Source organism: Gobio gobio (genome assembly GCF_949357685.1).
Source record: "Gobio gobio genome assembly, chromosome: 19".
Classification (NCBI taxonomy): domain Eukaryota; kingdom Metazoa; phylum Chordata; class Actinopteri; order Cypriniformes; family Gobionidae; genus Gobio; species Gobio gobio.
In genome coordinates, this window is record NC_137112.1 from 34,331,838 (window position 1) to 34,356,384 (window position 24,547).

General features: G+C 37.6%; 2 protein-coding genes across 2 annotated transcripts; one reads left to right on the top strand and one right to left on the bottom strand.

Annotated features, from left to right (window-relative positions):
- Positions 1 to 6: 6 nt before the first annotated feature.
- Positions 7 to 11,100, top strand: grik6 (glutamate receptor, ionotropic, kainate 6; the record flags this gene model as incomplete). The annotated part of the gene is made up of 11 exons (XM_079845357.1): positions 7 to 86; positions 2,817 to 2,868; positions 3,221 to 3,296; positions 4,841 to 4,872; positions 4,964 to 5,143; positions 5,290 to 5,516; positions 5,677 to 5,774; positions 7,732 to 7,949; positions 9,560 to 9,779; positions 10,515 to 10,759; positions 11,002 to 11,100. The coding sequence occupies 11 exons, from the start codon at positions 7 to 9 to the stop codon at positions 11,098 to 11,100; spliced, it is 1,527 nt and encodes a 508-aa protein (XP_079701483.1).
- On the bottom strand, positions 10,896 to 24,205 carry plch2b (phospholipase C, eta 2b; the record flags this gene model as incomplete). The annotated part of the gene is made up of 21 exons (XM_079845359.1): positions 10,896 to 12,031; positions 12,205 to 13,408; positions 13,503 to 13,582; positions 13,694 to 13,840; positions 14,294 to 14,378; positions 14,458 to 14,582; positions 14,667 to 14,774; positions 14,966 to 15,151; positions 15,227 to 15,315; positions 15,981 to 16,084; positions 16,194 to 16,274; positions 16,370 to 16,477; positions 16,582 to 16,753; positions 18,060 to 18,180; positions 19,673 to 19,876; positions 19,958 to 20,051; positions 20,152 to 20,322; positions 21,084 to 21,200; positions 21,332 to 21,591; positions 23,207 to 23,353; positions 24,193 to 24,205. The coding sequence occupies 21 exons, from the start codon at positions 24,203 to 24,205 to the stop codon at positions 12,015 to 12,017; spliced, it is 3,633 nt and encodes a 1,210-aa protein (XP_079701485.1). The 3' UTR covers positions 10,896 to 12,014.
- Positions 24,206 to 24,547: the final 342 nt, after the last annotated feature.

The following is a 24,547-nucleotide window of genomic DNA, read 5'->3' on the forward strand; positions in this document are numbered from 1 at the left end:
CGCATCATGCGCACTGCTCTGTCATTGGTGGAAACGGTCATCGTGAGGCCACGGAGTCTCGCTAAAGCCAATAGAGGCTGTGAGCGGTAAGAAAAACAACACGAGAGACTTCCCTGATATGTTTGCGCGCATAGACTCCATGTTCACCAGCTACATAAAACGCCCGAGTATTTTATGGTTTATTGTGGAACAGAACATAATTTCTTGATAACAGTCGACATATTAGCTTATAGTAATGACATTAGCTTACATTATTATTATGTTTTAAACAATTTAATCATTTCGGTTTAGAATAGAAATGTCAAAAAACAGCATTTGTTTCAAATATAAATCTGAAATGTGTCCATACTGAATAAAAGTTCAAATTTCTCTCAAAACAAATCTTACTGACCTCAAAATATGTAATCTAATTGACCTCGGAATAGGCTATTTAAAGACAATCTTTTAATGGTATTGTGCATGTTATTTTTTCCACTTTATTAATAATAATAGTCCTATTATGTTTATTTTGTTATGAAATAATCTCAAATATTATTTTTTTTGATTACTTTCGGTTTCCTCTGAACACATTAAGATTAGACCTGCCTTTTAATGGTATGTTATTATGGTATGTGGTATGTGACTTTATTAATAGCCTATTAGTATTACTTTGTTTGTTTATTTTTTCATGAAATAATCTCAAGTTTTAAACAAGCCATTATATATATATATATATATATATATATATATATATATATATATATATATACACACACACAGGTGCTGGTCACAACTAAGGAAAATCACAAATTCAGTATCTCAGAAAATTAGAATATTACTTAAGAAGACCAATACAAAGAAAGGATTTTTAGAAATCTTGGCCAACTGAAAAGTATGAACATTAAAAGTATGAGCATGTACAGCACTCAATACTTAGTTGGGGCTCCTTTTGCCTGAATTACTGCTGCAATGCGGCGTGGCATGGAGTCGATCAGTCTGTGGCACTGCTCAGGTGTTATGAGAGCCCAGGTTGCTCTGATAGTGGCCTTCAGCTCTTCTGCATTGTTGGGTCTGGCATATCGCATCTTCCTCTTCACAGTACCCCACAGATTTTCTATGGGGTTAAGGTCAGGCGAGTTTGCTGGCCAATTAAGAACAGGGATACCATGGTCCTTTAACCAGGTACTGGTTGGTTTGGCCCTGTGTGCAGGTGCCAAGTCCTGTTGGAAAATGAAATCTGCATCTCCATAAAGTTGGTCAGCAGCAAGAAGCATGAAGTGCTCTAAAACTTCCTGGTATACGGCTGCGTTGACCTTGGACCTCAAAAAACACAGTGGACCAACATCAGCAAATGACATGGCACCCCAAACCATCACTGACTGTCGAAACGTTACACTGGACCTCAAGCAACGTGGATTGTGTGCCTCTCCTCTCTTCCTCCAGACTCTGGGACCCTGATTTCCAAAGGAAATGCAAAATTTACTTTCATCAGAGAACATAACTTTGGACCACTCAGCAGCAGTCCAGTCCTTTTTGTCTTTAGCCCAGGCGAGACGCTTCTGATGCTGACTGTTGTTCAAGAGTGGCTTGACACAAGGAATGCAACAGCTGAAACCTATGTCTTGCATATGTCTGTGCGTAGTGGTTCTTGAAGCACTGACTCCAGCTGCAGTCCACTCTTTGTGAATCTCCCACACATTTTTGAATGGGTTTTGTTTCACAATTCTCTCCAGGGTGCGGTTATCCCTATTGCTTGTACACTTTTTTCTACGACATATTTTCTTTCCCTTCCCGTCTCAATTAATGTGCTTGGACACAGAGCTCTGTGAACAGCCAGCCTCTTTTGCAATGACCTTTTGTGTCTTGCCCTCCTTGTGCAAGGTGTCAATGGTCGTCTTTTGGACAACTGTCAAGTCAGCAGTCTTCCCCATGATTGTGTAGCCTACAGAACTAGACTGAGAGACCATTTAAAGGCCTTTTTGGTGTTTTGAGGTAATTAGCTGATTAGAGTGTGGCACCAGGTGTCTTCAATATTTAACATTTTCACAATATTAAAATTTTCTGAGATACTGAATTTGGGATTTTCCTTAGTTGTCAGTTATAATTATCAAAATTAAAAGAAATAAACATTTGAAATATATCAGTCTGTGTGTAATGAATGAATATAATATACAAGTTTCACTTTTTGAATGGAATTAGTGAAATAAATAAACTTTTTGATGATATTCTAATTATATGACCAGCACCTGTGTGTGTGTGTGTGTGTGTGTGTATATATATATATATATATATATATATATATATATATATATATATATATATATATATATATATATATATATATATATATATATATATATATATATATATATATATATATACTTAGACACCATACAGTAGGCCTATGTGATGTTGTCCACTTTTTAAATATTATTATTCTTTTTTTATGAAATAATCTTGTTTTAAACAATTTGAGATTATATAATAATTTCTGTTATCACCTGAATATATAATGCAAATGTGATACACTGGTGTTCGAGGGCATGCTATTTATTAATTTATTATATTGAATAGCTATTAGGTCAGACTGACATAAGACATTAAAATTTGACACAAATGTCAAAATTGCATGAATTTTCAATAGTGCCTGTATCTAATATATTCTTGGAGAATATCAGATCTATAATTCATCTTACTCTAGAATATTCTATCAACCCACTTTTCGTTATAAGTGTTTGGGTGACTTTCTCCACCCCCTGAAACTCATTGGCTTTTCCCAAGGCTTTAGTGGGAACCCTCTAATTCATTATTGTAAACCACACCACTGTCTTGATCAGCGTCAGTGTCAGTGCAGTCCCAGCACAGTGGAATTTCACTGCAGACATCATGGTAAGTATGAGATGAGGAGGGAGCTGTTTGATTTATAGAGCCTTATAAAGTCACTGCATTTGCCTATTTTGATTTGAAGTATGCTGGAAACTCTGAAAATGCATTGGTGGTCCTTGTAAAAAAATAGTGTTTTTGCTCATGTATTATATAGACTGTTATTGTCAATAATATAATATGTGGTTAAACAAATATATGTCTTCTCAAGGGATAATACATGTTATTTAAAATGTATGTGTTGGTTTGTAGGTCAGCATATGTATTTTTTTCATATTGCATATGATTTAATGTATTTAAATACAGAAATATTTGTGTTTATGTTTTAAATAAGTCAGATTGTCTGTTTGGCTTGCAGGTCAGAATCAGCAACATGTTGGGAATTGTCTCTTTATGCATAGTATTGTTGCTGGGGTCAGAGATCTGCATAGCAGGTACCAAAGTTTGATTGTTAATATGGCTATGTAATTTAAAAGTGAAATATAGCAGTTGTTATGATGTAATGGCATCAAACAGCACCTGTATTTCTTAGAATCACCTCTCTTTCTCAAAGGAACACAATAGAGGCATTATTTACTTTTACGGCATCTCGTGTAATTTCAGAAAGAGCAGCTATGTTGAAATCTGTGCCAACTCGCCGCGTGAAGTTCTTGAATTTCACAGGCCTGTCATATGATAAATGGCTGAACAGTGAGCTGGGCGCATCATCAAAGATAGTGACCACATCCTGCTTGGCACACTTCAAACCCCATTCTGACAGAGAGGAAGCCAGCCAGCTGAAACCTTCTCAAAAACGGTTATAAATCAATTCAAAGCCTTGAACAAGCAGAACAGTGTTTAAGACATGCCAAGCTATGACAGCACGTCGAGGACCCTCTGTGTCTGTCATAAATTCAATAGGAGGAGCTGATGAGTGTCAACATCACTCTATGGTGTTGATGGAGCCCTGAGGGCTTCGCTTAACTTTAGCTTCAGATACTCTTTGACTGCCCTGACTAGGCCTTCGCGATCGAGTGACAAAAACATTAACTCCAATTAGTCACAGTTCAGCCCTGCAATGAGACTTCTGAGAAAGGAGGAAAAAAACACAGCCAAACGTTGCGGGTTCCGGAAACCCGGAAGCTGCCTAAGAGGGCATCAAACGCAGCCGTGCCATTCACTCATCATTATCTCCCTGAGATTCGCAGACTGAGCGAGGATGTGGCTTTTTTTTGCTAAAGATGGCTGCCGAACAAAAGCTTCTCTGATAACTCTGGCTAATTTAAGATGGAGCTATTTGTGACACAAATGCAGCAGGAAATCAAGACTCCCAGCCAGAGAACTGATTTGGCAGATCAATAGAGGAGCCACAGAAATCTTGGCCATGTCTCTCTATGTCAACTTGAGGTCACTTTTGAACAAACACACTCTTGAACAGATCTAAGCTTTTCAAATGTGTCGACTCAGTAGGACGCCGTTTTGTTTATGAACTTCAATCCCTTCAAATTTCATTCAGCTTTTTGTTTTAGCTGACATGCTTATTTATGTTATGGCCAGAAGCCTGTGATGAGATTTTAGTTTAGCTACAGTTCAGTAAGATTTGTTTTCAAAGAAATTAATACTTTTATTCAGCAAGAATGCTTTCTATTCGTCATATATCATGATTTCTACAAAAAATATTAAGCAGCACAACTGTTTTCAATATTGATGATAATAATAAGAAATGTTTTTTGAGCACCGAATCAGCATATTAGAATGATTTACTGAAGGATCATGTGACACTGAAGACTGAAGAAAATTCAGCATCAATAAATTACATTTTAATTCATTTTAAATGTAATAATATTTCACAGTGTTACTCTTTGATCAGCCTTGGTGAGCACAGTAATCCTTTTTCAAAAACAAAAATCTTACAAAACTTTAAATGGCAGTATATACATTTAATTGTGTTCATAATCAATTATTTCTATTATTAATATTGCATTTTTTCCCATTTCAGCAAGGCAAGAACTGATAGTTACCGCCATAAAGGTAAAAATTAAAATAAAATGTGATGTTATTTACATTAACAATAATTATATTAATAATATTATATTATCAACTTGAATTTTTTCATTTTCAGCAAGACCCCTACACAATGAGCAAGGGCTCACAGTTAGAAGGCTACTGTATGGATCTGCTCACTGAGCTGGCTAAGAAACTGGGATTCAAATACAAAGTTCACCTGGTGAAGGATGGATCATATGGCCGGCAGGACGAAAGTGGAAACTGGAACGGAATGATCGGGGAGGTTGTTAGAGGGGTATGTTATGCAGTTTGCAGAAAAATACACAATAGTACATATTGTACTGCTGCATATAAATCTAAAATCAGCATGGCAATTAAATCATCTCAATGACATTAATCCTCCCCAAGTAGTGTCAAACCTTTCACATCTTTTGTTCTCAGGAAGCTGATCTGGCCGTGGCTCCCCTCACACTCACCGCTGCCCGTGAGAAGGCTGTGGGAATGACAAAACCTTACATGCAGACCGGAATCAGTATCCTCCTCCGCAAAGATATCGTTTCTGAGGAGGCCGGCTTTTTTGAGTTCCTCTCCCCCTTCTCCGGGGAGACCTGGTTCGGCATCCTGATTGCATACTTTGTGACTGCAGTCTGCATCTGCATTGTGGGAAGGTCAGAGAAAAGAGCAGAGCGCCAGAGACGCACAGAAAAAGAGCACTTGCTCATTTACTAAACATTTAACAAAACATTTAATACAACCGCTGCACTGCTTTTCAGAACAAGGATTTTTATCTGAACTGAAGCTGATTTCTGCATTTGTCTCTTTATCAAGGTTGAGTCCATGTGAATGGAGTCAGCCTGAGACAGAGCCGAATCACTTCACACTTCTCCACGGCTTATGGTACGCTGCAGGAGCCCTAAGCCTGCAAGGTAATCATCAAAATGAACGTAATAGCAGATTTTAGGGGCCGTGCACTGAAAAGCCCGTAGTCCTGATCCTTCGAATGCAGAATACTATATTTTATAATCTTCCAATGTCCATTTTAAACTGGTTCCTTTCCCCCCCAAAATGTATGGAATTTTCACCAGAATTAGTTCAGATCAAAATCAGACTAGGGTGACCAAACGTCCTGTTTTCCCAGGACATGTCCTGTTTTCAAGTCCTGTCCTGGCCCTAATATAACAATTTTCTATCCATACAGAGGGGGCATACTTTAAATGTATTGAAATTAATAAGGCATCTTTGAGTAAACTTCCGAGTATCATTTGAGTATCTCATTGCTGGGCTGAGTGTCCTGGTTTTCGGTAATCAAAATATGGTCACCCTAATTCAGACCAAACCTCACAATTATAACTTTTTGGATTTGGGATTTTTCATGTTGTTCTGCAGAACCTTATGGAAGATTTGTGGACAATTACGTTTTATTTATGTTTTGAGTGGTCAGATGTGGTGGGAAATGTAATGTTTACGTCATGTCCATTAGTTATTTTAGTATTATTTATATACTATTATAATCTTTAATAATATTCTTTTTATTGTTAAGTTTTCATATTAATTATAGTTTACTTTAGTAATTTTTTTGTGCTTTTGTCATTTTTTTTTATGTATTTTTTTTTTTATATTACTATTTTGCCTTTATCGGAGTGTCACATTTACACCAAGTGCAAATAGCGCATCTTGTTGGCAAGTGCTATTTACACTAGCTCCGCCCAACAATGTCTGGTTGGGCCACACAAGATTAAAAAAGATGCGTGTCTTTCAGTGCGTAGTCAGTAGAGGCCAAAAGGCATAGGTGAGGGTCAGCGTACAGTACGGATTTTTGCAACCGTGCAGGTTGCACACACGCATTCAATTTATTTGCAGTATCAATGGGTTGTAACTCGTGCCAAGCTCAAAACGGCTGTGTACGCATACAAGTAAAAAGAAGTATACTTTGCAAGTCTGTCTGTCGACTGTGTGCATACGCTCTCGGAAGTGCAAAAAAGCGGAGTATACTTTCGGTTTAAAGCTCATAAAACTAGGTTTTGACATGATCGACTCGGGTTCTAATCCACCTTTTGTCGAGCTCGCTCTTCTCCCTTTTCCCATCATATCACATCGGAAAGGCATCTACTTTCAATAAAAATTAAGAACATGTTCTAAAAGTGGAAATAAAGTGCCTAACGAAATGTTTAATAATAATTGGGTAGGGTTAGGCGTAGGTGTAGGGAGGGCTTTTATTGTCCCATTAAGGCAGAATCCATTTAATAATGTGAATAAATATAATCATTTACACTCTATGTTATTATTGCATCCTGTTAATGTACAACAATACTGAGGTGCAAATAGTATGTATCTGCCCAAATAAAGTATAAACAGCATCTAATTACACATATTGCAAAGAACTGCTACTTTTATATAATATATACTGTATATAGAATATATAACTATTTTCACTTAATGTAAATAGTATATTTCAGCTTTGTTTTTTTCAGACAGTTATTTTTAAATGTACGTTTAATTAATTGTTTGTTTTAGTTTTTATTCATTTTCAGTTGGTGCTTCAAATGAACTTTTATCTCAGTAGTGCACCTTAGTAGTGAAGCTCTTAGAGATGCTTTGGTGTATAAACAAACTTGTAAAATGTCATCACCACCGTGCCCTGCACAGATTTAAGCCTGCACCTCCTACTTGTCAAAAGAAATAAGCAATAAAATGTTTCTATCCTTTGAACCAAATGTCTTTAAAAACAGGAATACGCATCTAACATGCAATAACAGGAATAGGCTACTCAGCATTACAAGGTATAATCACTGGTGTACTTGTCCTTTTCCATCTGAATTACCTTCCAGTCTGTGATAATGGAAGGATAACGTCTTTTCCTCTCATTTGTTTTGCTTTCTGCAGGTGCAGGCCCTCACCCTAAAGCTGTGTCAGGAAGGGTTATCAGTTGTACCTGGTGGTTGTTTGCCGTCGTGCTCTTGGCCTGTTATTTTTCCAGTCTTAGTTCCTCTCAGGGGTCTGACTCGGCTCCGCTCATGATTAAAGGCTTCGAGGACTTGGCTAATCAGGAAGTAATAGAATATGGAACTCTTGCCGGCTCCTCCACCCTCGCCTTCTTCAAGGTCTGATCACATGAATCATATCTGCACATTTTTCTGATTGGTAACATTCATTCCTGCCAGATGTTATAGACGGCAGGGCTCCAGACTAACTTTTTTCACTAGGAGCACAGTGGCCCCCAACTGAAAATTTTAGGGGCACAACCAGAAATTTTAGGGGCGCACACCGTAAATCAACATGCTAACCAAATCTACTAATTTCCACTGTATTACTAATAGGAATCGGTATCGTTAAGGTTTTAATGGTATTACTAGTCTTACCGATACTGCTTATCGATCCGGTACTTTAACAGTATTCTTACCGGTTCTTTTTATTATACTTTATTATATAAAAAAAACATAATTAAGAACATAATTAACATGGCTTTATAATCTGAAAAGTAAAATATCTATAGCAAAAGAAACCGCAAAGTTTGAACAAAAATATAAAACATCTATTTGTAAATGGACCAGTGTGCAGCATTCAGAAGGTCTGCTAACATTAATATTACAGTAAAGAACAAACCTACAAAGACATCTAATAAAGTAATGAAATGTAAAATAACACTGCATAGTTTTCACTGTATAAATTGATAGATTAATGCTTATAAAAGCTAAAGTTATTAATCCAAGAGATGTGAATATTTTCTATTTGCCATTTGTTCGATTCGCATTAATGGCTCAATCGTCAGCAGGTTTATTAGACGCTGCCCCTTTAAGACCGATCGAATGTAGAACTAATAATATCATATTCTCCTATTTCTCCAAACTATTTACGCCCATTTAAGATATAAACTGTTAAAATAACTACTCTCCAATCCGGTCATTTTGACACCGGCTATTTGTTGTTTATTTGATGGTTTAGACGCGCACACGAAGCCTAAAATATTAAGTGCAAGCCGGTCCATTTCGCAGCACACACACATAAGCCGCCTTGAAGCTGGAAACAGCATCTCTTGCGCGGATTATTGTGCATTTAATAGCTCTTTATTATCAAACACATCCCGCAGTTTAGCAACAGTAGAGACTGCAGTTTACAACAATCACTGATTCTGACGTTTAGTTTAGGTTTAGGGAGAAAGGACAGCGCAAGGCTGTGACGGGAAGGATGAGCTCGACGGAACACTGCTATAGAAATAGTTTTACCTCATACCATCTTTTTATAATTCTTGGAAGCCAAAATCGAAAATAAAATTAGATTAATATCACAGCACATCCCTAAAGTGTAAGCAGACTAAACTTTTGTTTAGTTCTTGGCCATCGTCACTCAAAAGCTGACTGTGGTGTTGTGTTCGCAGCTCCACGTGACAGAGCGCGCTCGCTTTCTCTCTCTTCTGGATTGCGAATAGCAAAAATGCATCACGGACAAATGGTTTAATATTCTATTTCTCTCATATAGAAACGGCTGGCAAAGATAGAATTTGCCAGACATAACGTCTATCAATTATAATTAGTAAGTGTATTTTCTTAATTTCTCCAGTACCGACAGCAGGCAAATTTACTGGTCGCACATGTGCGACTGGATGTAAAATTCAGTCGCACACTCTCAAATTTTAGTCGCAAAATGCGACCATTTAGTCGCACTCTGGAGCCCTGGACGGATTTCTTTACATCTTAACATGCTTTTTGCACAGAACTCGAATAACCCATCTTACCGCCGCATCTATGAGCACATGGAGCGGAGGAAGAGTTTTGTGTCCTCCATGGATGAGGGTGTCCAGAGAGCAAAGGAAGGAAATTATGCTTTCATTGGAGAATCGGTGTCCCTGGACTTGGCCGTGGCACGGCATTGTGAACTGGTCCGTGCACATGAGGTCATCGGGATGAGAGGTTACAGCATTGTAACTCCTCTTGGTGAGACACATTTGTCCTTGTGCAGTTCTTTTTAATGGATGTAGTTTAAAGCCCCCATTATATTATTTTAAAGGTTTCTGATTTTGTTCTGATGTTTCCGTGCATCCAAGGTCAAAAAACGATTTCTCCTTTCTGAGAAACTACTCTGCTCTGATTGGTCAGATGGCTCAGTCTGTTGTGATTCTTCTACCGCTTACAGTGCCATTTAATTTATGGTCGGAAATTAAACGTCCATTACCATATCCATACCATAACACCAGCTGTGTTGAGGCCAGTAGTTGGCGATGTAACATTGTAAAAAAAACAACAACAACAAAAAAACACATTGATGCGTAACAAATTTGTGTTTTTGTAGTTTACACATAACGCTATCGTTTTAAAAAATGTGCCCTTTTTCAACCTTTTTTTTTTCAAAAGTTTGCATTTTCAGACACCGAAAATGCCGTTGTCGTGTAAATTAACGGCCAAAACACATACAAAGTTTTCAGTTTTTAGTCGTGTAGCCTAAATGGCCCCTAAAACTTTGCAGGCCTTTTACATTCACAAACATATGACGCACTACATGAAAGGTAATATCTAAAATAAAATAAAAAAAGCATAATAGAGGAACTTTAAAACATACATTAAAGTTTACACAAAAGATCACTTTTTCAGGTGAATTATTTGTTTAAAGGGAGGGAAAAGACAAGGACAGCAATGAATGGTTTTGATGCCTCAGTGTTTTTCTTGGAACAGGATCTCCTATGCTGAAGAACCTGAGCGTGGCCATCCTGCAGCTGAGCGAGGCTGGGGAGCTGGCGTACCTGCGCACTAAGTGGTGGGCTAGCAGCTGCATCCCGGATAGCGCCAAAGCTTCGTCTCTGAGGGCCCATAGCATGAAGGGCATATTCCTGGTTCTTGCTATAGGCCTTGGGATTGGAGTGCTGCTCTCCTTGTTTGAACTCACCTCAAAGTCTCGCAGCACTGCAGGGGAGCAGAAGGCAAGTAATGCCCAAATAAACACACACACACACACACACACACACACACACACACACACACACACACACACACACACACACACACACACACACACACACACACACTAACATCTGAATGATTTACCACACCAGGAAGCTCATTTACAATAGCCTTATTTTTCTTTGTCGTTACACTTCAGCACAGATTGCAACTGTACAGTAGCACATTTTGTTCATTATAAAACCTGTTCTCAAACATACAGAAATCCTGCTGCACAGTTTTGACTCAGGAGCTGAGCCAGCGTTTGAGAATGACCAACACAAAGGGAGACCAAGAAACTTCAGACAAGAACAAGGCATAGAAGTTTCAACAACAGCGATGTAATAGCAGAACGACTGTTCATAGGTCTGTACATTATCTGGTGTTTAGGTATTATTACTATTTCCCGTGTTAGAAAATATATTTTATACATTTTAACTGTTTTAGATTACATGTTCTGAATTGCAGAGTTTTTAATACATCATTTTCATTTTTTAAAACGTATTAAAATCAAATCTGTTTGTTCAGTAAAGATGTTTGAGTGAGTGAGGCACCTTCATTTAAGTGGAATCTTGCAGAAAAATCTCATGTAGCTGTTTGTATTTTAGATCATTATCATGCATTCCAACTTAAAATGATATAGATTTTTTAGACCATCATTATTACCAACATTTTAGACCAGAGTCTAAAATGTTAAATACAAAATCTATTTTGCTAATAAATGACAAAGATTGGAGACATCTGAAAAAATGTCTTTTAAAAAAGTAGAATATTTTATAGAAGTAAAAATGACAAGTAACATTTTTGTAATTCAAACATGGGGGAAAAAAAACATAAAATATGTTTAAAAACAAAAACATCTCCTATTGTCACAAAAGAGGTATTTGTTCTGGCACCATGTATATTAATGAATTAATAAACTTGGACTTACACCAAAGTGTGACTGCATTATTTAAAAAACAGATTTGTAGAAACATGTTTAGTTTTAAAGTCTTTAAAGTCATTATATCTAAATCATAATCGCAGCTTCCAGATGCAAAAGACAGAATGTAAGATTCCAGACTCCTTTTTGAACCATAATTATGAGCCCAGATGACATGAGCTGATGATTTGTATGATTAAAATACAAATATGTATTTACTTTTCTTCCTGTAGCATCTGTCCATATCTGTCACAGTAGCTGCGATGTGGCGTTTTCTGTTCTGTTGCTTTTTAGGGTTCACATGCATTGTTGTTCTACAATGTTGAGGAATCTAAAAATAAATTAAAACACACCACAAATTAAAATCAGTCAAATCTCTACTGAGGTCAAATAAAAAGTGATTTTTGTTTCCCCCAGCCCTAGAAATGAAAAGAGCATTAATGTAAAACATAATTTACAAATTAGGAAAGAGCCTTTGGCACTTTTCTGTGCCTTACGACTTACCTCTGAAAAACAGTGGTGAATGGCAGCGAATCTCACGCATTTTCTGCTCAAACAGAGCATTCATTTCCCTCTGCAGTGTGCCCATTGTCTGCTGCTGGTTGTCAGGGAAACGGGATGGCAGAGTACTCAGGTCAAGGCTGTCCAAACTACTTAGGCTGCTTGATTCACTTTCAGCGAGGTTGTGGTTATTAGGAGCAGAGTTTTTTGGTGCAGAGTAACTGCACTGTGGGAGAGGGTATTGGTTGAGGAATTCTTTCCTAACGTGACCGGTTGTGTTTGGCGGAGAGGGCGGACGGCGTCTTGGGACGCTTTGTGATCTGCGTCCTTTGGAAGCTGGGGTGCCTTGGTCATTCCTGCGTCTGCTCAGCGCAGGGGTTGCGGGGATAGACATCGGTTGCCACTGGGGGTTAAGCCTACCATCTAAAAATGTATTTTTGAGCACCAGGTTTCTAGTGTTTAATGTTCCACTAGAAGGATCTAGTACTCCATCGGGTATTGGATGGAAAATCAAGGGTTCACACTCTTGTGTAGGTTCTAACTTCATTTTTAGATGGCTCTCTTGAAGTTCACACATCTCAAGTTCCTGCACTGAATCCTCAACAACATATTTAGCACTTGAGATCTGCTTTGACAAGAGTCGTTCATTCAGTGAAGAAGCAGGATCCTTCATGTTTGGTACCGATAAGCCTCTAGACTCGCACTCCTGTTTAGATGGTAATTCATTTCGTTTTGAAACAGTTAACTCCTTGTTATCCTCAAGGTGTGATTGAACCACAGAAGTCTGAATGTCCAGTTCTGAACTGTTTTTTGAATCAAATGCTAAGTTGGTATAGTCCATAGCCACTCTTGCTCCACCAGAGCATGTGATAGAGGACAGGCGGCGCCGTGCCTCATGAGATCCTTCTGGCTCCTGAAAACAGACCTTATGGGCCCTTCTCAGGGGTTCACTTTGAGCTCCTCTGAGCAACGACGCAGATTGTGAGGTACTCCTGCTGCCCTTCGAACTCACGTCATCACTGTAACGTCTGTTTAGAAAGTCCTCTTTGGTGTAACAGTCGACTGAGCCCTTCACGACTTTTGCTTGGTTCTTCCTAGCTCCACCTTTACGCAGGAATTTTGCACCGAATGATGTCCTTGTACCGTCTTCAGAGGTGTGCATAAGGTTTTTCTGGATTAGCTGCTTTACTGCGTTGCTTGATTTGACCTGGTTATGAGTATGTCAGAAAAATGGCAATTAATAAAAGTCAAAATAGCTTTAACAACAGCTACATTTACGCAAAAGAGAAATGTAATTGTACCTTTCCTGTTATGTCATTAATGGCAACATGCACAAAGATAGATGCTTCTTGAATACCTTCTAAATAGACATGCCGATATCCTGTGGGACGAGAAAATAAAATAAGGCTAACTGACTGAATTATTGACAAAAATGTAAACGCATATTGTACATCGTCTGTGCAATAATATCATTGATTGGCATGCAATTTACCTGGCATCATGCTTTTAAACGCTATGGTTCTCTGTCCAATGAAGTCTCGTCCAATTGGATCATGGTCCCAAACCATAAAGCGCACTAAGGCAATATGAGGCATGTGTAGCGTAAACACTAGTGTTTCCTCCCACATGGGGTTAAAACCTGTTAGTATGGCATTAAAACATGAGAAAAGTATATTTAAAACAAAACTCAGCTGTTAATATGTCGTTCATTTCGAATCAGAGATAACAGAAAAATGAAAAATTTGCGATAGTGAATATTTTTGACAGAGTCATTTGTTTGATAAACTGACATTACATGGAAAATAACTTCTTTTAACTTGGCACAGTGCTTTGAAAATACAAAGAAGTCTGTCTTGCATTTGTTTAATAAAAAAATATTACAAAGCAGTGCAGTGGAAGTCAAAACCGTGTTCTGTGTGCCGTGAACGCCACCAGACACAAATGTAAAATAAATGTTGCACACTGAGCACTGTTTCCATCAGTGTCAGTCACTAAAAACACACATGAATCAACCACTAACCGTATAGATGCCATGATATTTTAATCCCCAGAACTGCCAAGTTCGGTTTGCACAATCCAGATTTGTACTTACCGTTGTCGTCCACTACTCTTGTCTGCCGTTTATTGCAATCAATAGGCAATCCAATTATCTCCACTTCCACAAAGGGATCTATGATCTGGACAACAAAACAGTCAAACTCAGATCACGTGTTACAAATTTTGTACATACTTTCATTTCAGTGTGAGTGAACTCACCTCTCCTCTGTCCCCTAACATGGAGTCTTTTGGCTTCGGTAGCTGCTGGCCGCTAATTATCTTGAGCACTAGCTGAGATTTCCTGTGTCCTGGCAAAGGGTCTTCCAGCGTAGGATTAAAGGCACCTGAGGACAATCATTATGTGTGGTGAAGATAATGCATCAAACAAATGTGTCTTTTTTATCTGTACTCTAGAGACACCATCTTACCTTTACACATGCATTTTGGCTTCAGCACATAGCCGCAGTTTCCATTTGCTGCAAATTTTGCCCTGTTCAGCTGAAGTATACGGCCTTCTGTTTGATAGTTGAGAGCGACTGGAAAGATGAAACAACATTTCAAACAAATGCACGGCGCAACTGTGAAAAAAAGAGAGAGCCATTTGCCAGCAGTGATCCATTGCTGTTCAAATCAAAGTCGTCGCTGTTTCATCATTAACAACAGGCTTTGATGATAATTAGAAAGGAAATAATTCATAATAAATTAAAGAATAAAAGCTAATTCAAACCTAAATGACATCCCGCGTTCCAAAAAGGTTGAGGATTGAAGTTGCTCGAATCAACACGGTAGTTGGAGGGGTAGACTCTTAAGAGTTGCCGTTGATTGAAACGAATTAACTGGGCAGGTTTCAGCTGCAGAATCTGGTTAGTTATGCTCTCGTTTAAGGAGGAGACTTGCCAACTGCACATGTATGCTGCAACACAAAGGCAGTTTATTTAGACATAAACATCAGGAACAAATGTACAGTTTGTCCTCATAGAGGTCTTACCTTGAGTTTCTATATCATGAACATGCACTGACTTTGTGTATTTAACGAGATCAGAGAGGGCACGAGAAAGTCTCATTGTTTTCCTCCGTCTGCAAAAATGTCCATAAAACATGGACTATCATTAGACTGGACAGATTTAGATACACACTGTAAAAATATTTATAACAATGTAACAATAAAACTATGGAAATTGGTTAACTGTAAGTTACCTCACTATATAGTGAAAAAATGATATGAGGTTTAATGGGATAATTCATTTTACTGTAAAATATTGTGCTGTCAAATGATTAATCGCATCCGAAATAAAAGTTTGTGTTTACATAATGTGTCTGTACTGTGTATAATTATTATGTATATATAAATACACATACATGTCATGCATGTATTTATATAAAAATAAATTATATTTATATATAGAACAAAAATTTGTGTTTGAAAAAAGCTTCTACATGAAGTTTCTACATGATGTATCACATTTGATTTATATAATTTAAATAGTAATGTTTTTTTTCTCTTGTTTTAATTATAAGTTATGTTCATTGGGGCAATGTATTTATTTATTTTTTTAAAGAATATATAGGAACCAAAATGCCATCCTGCAATGCTGGAAACATCATATATACATATACACACACATGCATTTATACACACACACACACACACACACACACAATATATATATATATATATATATATAGCATAAATTAAACTGCACTTTTTTTCGAACAACTAAAATGTCTCCTGAAATACTCACTTGCCATAGTTGATGGCCTGTTTATCATTACTGCTTTGGATTTCCTGCTCAGTATCAGAGTCACTCAGGATGGGCTTCTTTTTTAATTTCACACGTTTTTTCTTCTAAAACACAGATTGTGGAACATCTAGTGACTGTATAATGCTGCTTTTGTGATATTTTCCCATATTTTACTGGAAATATAATGTGACAAGTGGAAAGTGTTTTGCAGACCTTGCGCCTGAAGCTGCCCATGAACGACCTCTGTGAACGTTTCTTCGATTCATCGCCCGTCTCCGGTGCTCCTTCTGTGATCTGTAACCCAGAACACAGCAGTTTTTAGTCAGACACTTCAAAAGAGGAACAACCCAATTATTCTAATGTAGACAAAAGGGAAAAAAACATCTCACATCTCCATTCATTTGCTCCTCTTCCTCCTCGTCCTCTTCACCGCTGTCTTCATCAGACACATCCCCTTCCTCTGCATCATCATCTATGTTTGCTGGCAGCTTCTTTCCCTGGAAAGCATCTCATGTTCATTTTTTTCCCCATGACTTGGTAGCAGAAGTATTCTACTTTCAATTTTAATGTTTTCCAAGACAAGTATTAAATATTACTTTACCTTGACAAGTACTTTCCCTTTCAAAACCTCTGGAGATGGCAGACGCCTGGACTCATTCACATTTATATTTGACAGGTCTAGCTTGTCCTGGAGCACTTCCATGAGGTGTTGAGCCATTTTCTTCTGCTGAGGCACAGTGCAGTGGTTCTCTATAGAAAGGATCACTGGATATCTGACAGTGGAAGAATTATTTTGATATATGATATGAGATGATGCATGTTATTTTATATATATTCCTTTTTTATTAATTAATTACTTCATTATTATTTTATTAAATTAATTTATATAATTATTTATAATGTATATACTGTATAAAACACTGCCCGGTCGCTGTTTGGATTTTAATAGGCAAATGCTTAAGAGTCAATGATTGGATCATTATTGCAGTGATTTTTATGTTTCTAACATGTTATATATTTGTCAACATTTCTTCTAACCCTAATTGATGGAGTGTGTAGCTTTTCATTTCTTAAACAACCATGTAGGAAGACACATCATGGCCATATTCCAGGATGACAATGTCAAGATTCATCAGGCTCAAACTGTGAAAGTATGGTTGTGAGGGAGCATGAAGAATCATTTTTATTGGCACCTCTGAGTCCAGACCTAAAATTCATTGAAAGTCTTTGGGATGTGCTGGAGGAGACTTTACAGAGTGCTTGACTCTTGCATTGTCAGTACAAGATCTCGACCAAAAATGTATGCAACTCTTGATGGAAATAACATCACAACATTTATTTCTATCAAGATTTGCATACATTTTTGGTGATGATTCTTCATGCTCCCTCCCAACCATTCTTTCACAATTTGAGCTTGATGCATCTTGACATTGTCATCCTGGAATATGGCCATGATATGTCTTCCTGGTTGTTTAAGAAATGAAAAGCTACACACTCCATCAATAGACCCTTTTCACAGACTGTGATGACACGTTTTAACGGTCATCAATATCGTAAATCCTGCAACGTTTTTTGTATTTTCATTTTTAAAAATATATATATATGTACATTTATAACACGAATACTTTGTATTTTATGCATCAAATTACAATAAAAAAGTTACCACTGCTGTGATGGTGTTTAGTAATAGCGTCTATGGGAGTGATGGTAAAAATTAACATATTTCTCTCTTTTCACTGCCGTTATCAATCTCACTCTATTTTTCCCTCTTTTTGAAAGTTGTGAAATCACTACTGTGGCATGTTTCTTTTGCTATGTGAGCAAATGGGCACACAAAAAAAATACTTGATGTATTCTCTCATTCACAGCTATAATATTTAACCCAACTATGACGACTTCCGCTCTGAGATACCCGGAAATGTGAAAAGGGTCTATTATTGTTAGAATAACTGTTGCCTAACATACAACATGCTAGAAACATAATAATCACTGCAATGATGATCCAATCATGGACCAATCAAGCATTTGCCTATTTAAATCCAAACAACAACTTTTGGCCGGGCAGTGTAAATCACTTACTGAGTTTTGGCAAATGCATATTTGTTGATTGTCTCAACAACATCTTTAAAGAGGATTTTTGAGGTAAGTGTGTAACCATGATGCACAATAGGTTCCCCATCAGGACCATCCCAGCAGTCAACTAGAGAGACAGAGAGAGACTGTTATTTGAAGGATAATTCATGCGCCCTCATTATCTTTAATCAAAATAACTTCCCCTCCCTCTTGCAGAAACTGTTGACTGGAGCGACAACCTGTCACTCACATGAGATATTCGCTCACCTAAAGGATTATTATGAACACCTGTTCAATTTCTCATTAATGCAATTATCTAATCAACCAATCACATGGCAGTTGCTTCAATGCATTTAGGGGTGTGGTCCTGGTCAAGACAATCTCCTGAACTCCAAACTGAATGTCAGAATGGGAAAGAAAGATGATTTAAGCAATTTTGAGCGTGGCATGGTTGTTGGTGCCAGACGGGCCGGTTAGTAACTGGGATTTTCACGCACAACCATTTCTAGGGTTTACAAAGAATGGTGTGAAAAGGGAAAAACATCCAGTATGCGGCAGTCCTGTGGGCGAAAACGCCTTGTTGATGCTAGAGGTCAGAGGAGAATGGGCCGACTGATTCAAGCTGATGGAAGAGCAACTTTGACTGAAATAACCACTTGTTACAACCGAGGTATGCAGCAAAGCATTTGTGAAGCCACAACACGCACAACCTTGAGGCGGATGGGCTACAACAGCAGAAGACCCCACCGGGTACCACTCATCTCCACTACAAATAGGAAAAAGAGGCTACAATTTGCACGAGCTCACCAAAATTGGACAGTTGAAGACTGGAAAAATGTTGCCTGGTCTGAGAGTCTCGATTTCTGTTGAGACATTCAGATGGTAGAGTCAGAATTTGGCGTAAACAGAATGAGAACATGGATCCATCATACCTTGTTACCACTGTGCAGGCTGGTGGTGGTGGTGTAATGGTGTGGGGGATGTTTTCTTGGCACACTTTAGGCCCCTTAGTGCCAATTGGGCATCTTTTAAATGCCACGGCCTACCTGAGCATTGTTTCTGACCATGTCCATCCCTTTATGACCACCATGTACCCATCCTCTGATGGCTACTTCCAGCAGGATAATGCACCATGTCACAAAGCTTGAATAATTTCAATTGGTTTCTTGAACATGACAATGAGTTCACTGTACTAAAATGGCCCCCACAGTCACCAGATCTCAACCCAATAGAGTATCTTTGGGATGTGGTGGAACGGGAGCTTCGTGCCCTGGATGTGCATCCCACAAATCTCCATCAACTGCAAGATGCTATCCTATCAATATGGGCCAACATTTCTAAAGAATGCTTTCAGCACCTTGTTGAATCAATGCCACGTAGAATTAAGGCAGTTCTGAAGGCGAAAGGGGGTCAAACAGTATTAGTATGGTGTTCCTAATAATCCTTTAGGTGAGTGTATATATATATATTTTTTTCTTGTTTGAGAAGCCGTTTCATTCAGATATATGTCATGATAGAGAAGAAAAGATTTTCATGCTGAGTTTAATGATGTGAGTTATTAATTATTGAGTTTTGGTTCTGCAGTATGTTGACAAGGACAAGCTTTTAAGTATTTCTACCTTCCACACAGCGGCAGCCCGCCTGAAGCACATACGCATACATATCAACGCGAGACTGAGACAGCAGCTGATCTCCAGTCAGGTAGGTGTTGTGAGAAGATGCGATGTAGTAGTTTGTCAGTGGCTGTGTCATGTCCTGATTTACTTGATAGTGTTCTGGGTTGAAGATGTCCCCTGCAGGACTACGCATGTAGTTGGTGAAACCTTTGACAGCAAGAAAAATGTAGTAAAGGTCCAATGTTATAATAACCATAAAAAAGATGAAGCACGGGAAGAGTCTCTCACCATCAATACCCAGCAGCATATGTGTTTGGTTATGAGAACACGGCTCAAACTGGTTGATGATCATCTTGCAGAAGTCTTTAGTCACATTTACCATCTAGAAAAAAAACATACATCAATTACAAATATGACAGTTCATGTCCATCAAAAGAGTAACATATTACTACGTGACGATACGCAAAATGAATCACACCAGCCTTTTGCTCATTTTCCAAGAAGCGGTGGAGGTCGTTCACATCCATGTGCTCTTTGTGGTTACTGTAGGTGATCATTAGTAAGTAAAGATCTCGGCGTGTCGAGATCAGCTTGTAAAAGGTACAAAATTCTTCAAACGTCAATGATCCCTGGTTTTCATCAGTGTCAGCCTCCTGTCAAGGCAGAGCAAAGTATAGTGTGCATTTTTTGGATAATGTTTAAAAGACATAAATATGAACTGTCATTGCTTTTGGTAAGGGGAGATACTTATTTATTTATTTATTTATTTGACACATTTAGCCTAATGCAAATCTATAACCAGATATTAATTTCAATTAGAAAGAGGTAGAAACATTTTAGACAACAGAAAGAAAAATATTGGAAGTTTTTATACCTCAAAATCAACAACAATCAAACTTTTTTCTTATCTGATTCCCCAGTCATCTCTTTTTTTGTACTTTGAGTGAAAGTAGTGTTATGGTATTGGTTGCAGGAGATATATCTATGTCGGCATTAAGGATTAGAAGCACTAGAGTTAAGACCTCAACCAGATTCAGACAACACCATCTGTTCAAAATGAACCATATGTTACATACTCACTGAGCGTACTCATCGGCATCTTTGTTAATAGCACTATGTTATCATCACTGATCATCATCGGTAAATGATGATGTTTGAGTAAAACTATGTAGAAATAGCACATAGTAGAATGAGACTGTTTGCTTACTCTTTGCTTACTCAACGGCAGCTCTGTGTACTGTGTAACTGAATTGACATTTATACAATACTGTTAAAAAGTTAAGAATTTGGAGAAGATTATATATATATATATATATATATATATATATATATATATATATATATATATATATATATATATATATATATATATATATATATAATATATATATAATGTAATGTATATATAATGTACCTGGAACATTTCTCTGACTTTCTGCTTTGGAAGGTTCACATTGAGCTTGTGGAGCAGCTGTAGAACCTCTCCAATGCTCAGATTCCCATCTCCATTTTTGTCTGCTTCTGAAAAGGTCTGTTTCAACCATTTACAACAAAATGTAAGGAAATATCCACTCTCACAATTCACACAAACTGAAACAGGTCACATGGGGGCGCTATGGGTGGACTGTCACTCCGACAGACAGACGTTCCGCCTCAGAGGACACAATTAAAAGGATATTGATCTCGTGTCCGTTGTCTTTTTGCCAGACTGTCCTCGTCACTGATGCCTGCCAGGAGGTATTTAAGGCCAGTGATCCAGGTCCGTGCCTCTTCTCCATTCGTGGAAACCAAGTCAAGAGATTCCACATGGTCTCCATGGTAAATACTGAAGCAGCAGTTTGGATCAAAGTTATTGCTGGCAAATCGCCTGAAGACCTCAGTTCTCATCCCCTCACAGACCTCATGGATAGAGTCTATGGTGACTGAATAAACCAAGAACAAGAAAAATAGTGCAGTGCTCAGAGCGTTTCATTATTTCTTCAGTGATTCAGACTTTTTGACAAAACAATCTTTAGAGGAAAAAATGGTAACATTATGTAACATGTTATTACATGTACTCACTATAGTAGTAACAGTAAAGGTTACACTTTTCTTTTAAGGTGTCTTTGTTACACTTTAATTATTAGTTATTACTTTAGTTACACATGTAACATGTCTAACAAGGACACTGTAAACTAAAGTGTTACAATCAAACCCTAACCATAACTCTATAGTAAGTAACTTAAAATTAATGAATATTACTCAGTACTTATTTGAGAAACAATTTAAAGTGTAATTGAAAATATTACTGAATAAAACACTATCCAATCCAGGTGTTAGCTACTCAACTCAAATGTGTTAACATGTGTGTTTAGCTTGACGCTGTTAATGCTAATGTTGCAGTCCTAGCAAACATACATTTGAATTGTACACTCATTCTCTTCCAGGAAAATGTAGCATAAATTCATATTTTTTAAGACTCAAGGGTGTTCAGATAGCTTACTACCTTACTATTCTCACTTTTGATTCAGTATAACTGTGCATGCCTTTTCTATATAATTTTTTACATGCACAGAATACCTGGATAAACAGAGCTTAATTGCTGGTATACTGTTTCCCACAATGCTACGTATTCAACCTTTCATTTCCAGTATAAACAATGTACCAGAAGTAATTCCAGACGTGATTTTTAATTCCATATTAAATTTTTAACTTGAATCTGTTTCTTGACTCATGGCTGAATCTGAAACAAAAGCCATGTATAGTGGTGTCCGAAACCATAGTGGACGTTATTAAGTGCACCGCAGTAACGAGTGTACAGCTGATGTACACTCAACGCTGTACGAATTTGCGTGCTCGTTTTCATTCACTCCTTAAGGTGAACTGTATTAGTGGACTAACGTAGGAAATAGTGATTGATTGTTTAGGGGGCGATTTCGGATTCAGCCATTGTTTGATTGTAACGTGACATTTATTATATATTTATTTATGCAATATTGAGTAGGCTAGTAGTATTTCATTCCTAACATGCCAAGAGTTGATTCTTTCAATATTTCCTCTTTCAAAAGTAGGGCAGAGCCGGATTTTTTTAAATAATTAAAAATAAATTAATTTTTGATTTTGACAACAAACATACCTCAAAACACAGCTATACATCATAGTTCAAAACATAATAATAATGAATACTTTCTGAACATTGACGCTCAGTCTTTATTCACCTTTTTCTCATGGTTTCTCAACAGAATTCATAAAAGTATAAAATATAATAACATTATAATAGCTTGTGTCTTCTGCTGGTTAGATCAGCATTAAATAACTATCTCAACTGTTAAATAACAGATATAAGATTAAAATAATATCAGATTTGTCTCATTTTATATAAACACAAAAAGAGAGATTAAAAATGATCTTAAGTAGGAAATGTACTTTTGCTATGGTTAAATAAATGTTCAGTGATATCGTCCAAAGATTTTTTAATTTTGGTGCAATTTTTCCTCTATATAGTGTTGATGTGGCAATGTTCAAACATAAACACACAAAGTTTTCTATCTGACTCACTTTTGGCTTTCTCGTGTTTTCTGGAGGGCCTCCAGCGGATGCAGGACTTGTGTTCATCAAGATAAAAAAGGCGCACCAGAGCCTTGGATTTTCCTCTCAGTTTAATCATTTGAGAGCCGGCCTGCATGTTGCACATACATCTCTCCACTGCAAAAGAAGAATTTTTATGATTAATATTTGGCTGCACGTGTGTCATTGACATGTAAACAGGCTACTGATATGATTTGCGTCTGTTACTTTAGTGATAATACTTTATTATTGAGAGCACCTTTAGGAAAATCCTTTTAATGTCAGAGTTTAATTGTTCAAGCAGTTGCATCAAGTTCCTTCTCAATCAGATTACACAGCTGCGTCACACACGCACAGGCTCGTAAGGCTGTTTACTGTGTGTTTACTGGCATGCATCATGGAAACAATAGCCTATACTACAATCATGACGAACTTGGAGACAACATCTTATAAACAGGCAATAATTTGGTTGTATTGTTATGGGAAATATATCTCTTTATTTTAAGATGGTATACTACTACAATAATATAGGCCTACCAGTATTATTATAATGAGTTTTTACTGATACTTTCTGTGTATATACCAGAACGACATTCTAATGGACCAGGGGTCACAAAAGGTTACTTTTAACGGTCAACTCAGGGTATGCTTTCAAAATTTGCTTTGGAGGAGCAGGAGTGGATCAAGGACAGAGGGGTCATGTGACGCAGCTAGTCAGTCTAATCTCTGGGGATTGTTTGTGTCCATATGGTGTGATGTGCATTTCTCATGATGGCCGATAATTTAGGACACTGTCGTATTGTTTGTGCACTCAAAGTACTTCATTAAAATGTAAATAACATACAAAATGAAAAACATAAAGTCTTAAACATAAAACTGAATGATGTATAAAACGATAACATTTTATAACTGCTGGAAAGTTGCACCCAGATAATTTCATATTTGTAATAAATGCCTCTAAGTGTCTTAATTCTTACCTATCTGGCCCATTCTCCATTTTGGCGATGCAACAATACTCCCCCCTATCCAGAAGAACTCCTCAGCCAGACGTGATATCGCAGCTTTCTGCCATAGTTTAGGTGAAGTCATTATAGAAGGAGAGGGTGATCGGAAAGGTGAAGACGGCCTCCTCCCAGGACTCTGGGGCCGACGGGTTAGAGATGGTGAAAACAAGGCTGGAGATGATGGTGCCATTCCTGGAGATGTGTTCATTACTGCTGGACTCTTGTGTAGTCATAACCTAGACCTCTGGTCATGTTCCTCGCCCACCGTATCACTTCTGTAACTCATAAGGTCAGCTCTCTTCCACCAGCGGCATCCAGCGAGACAGGT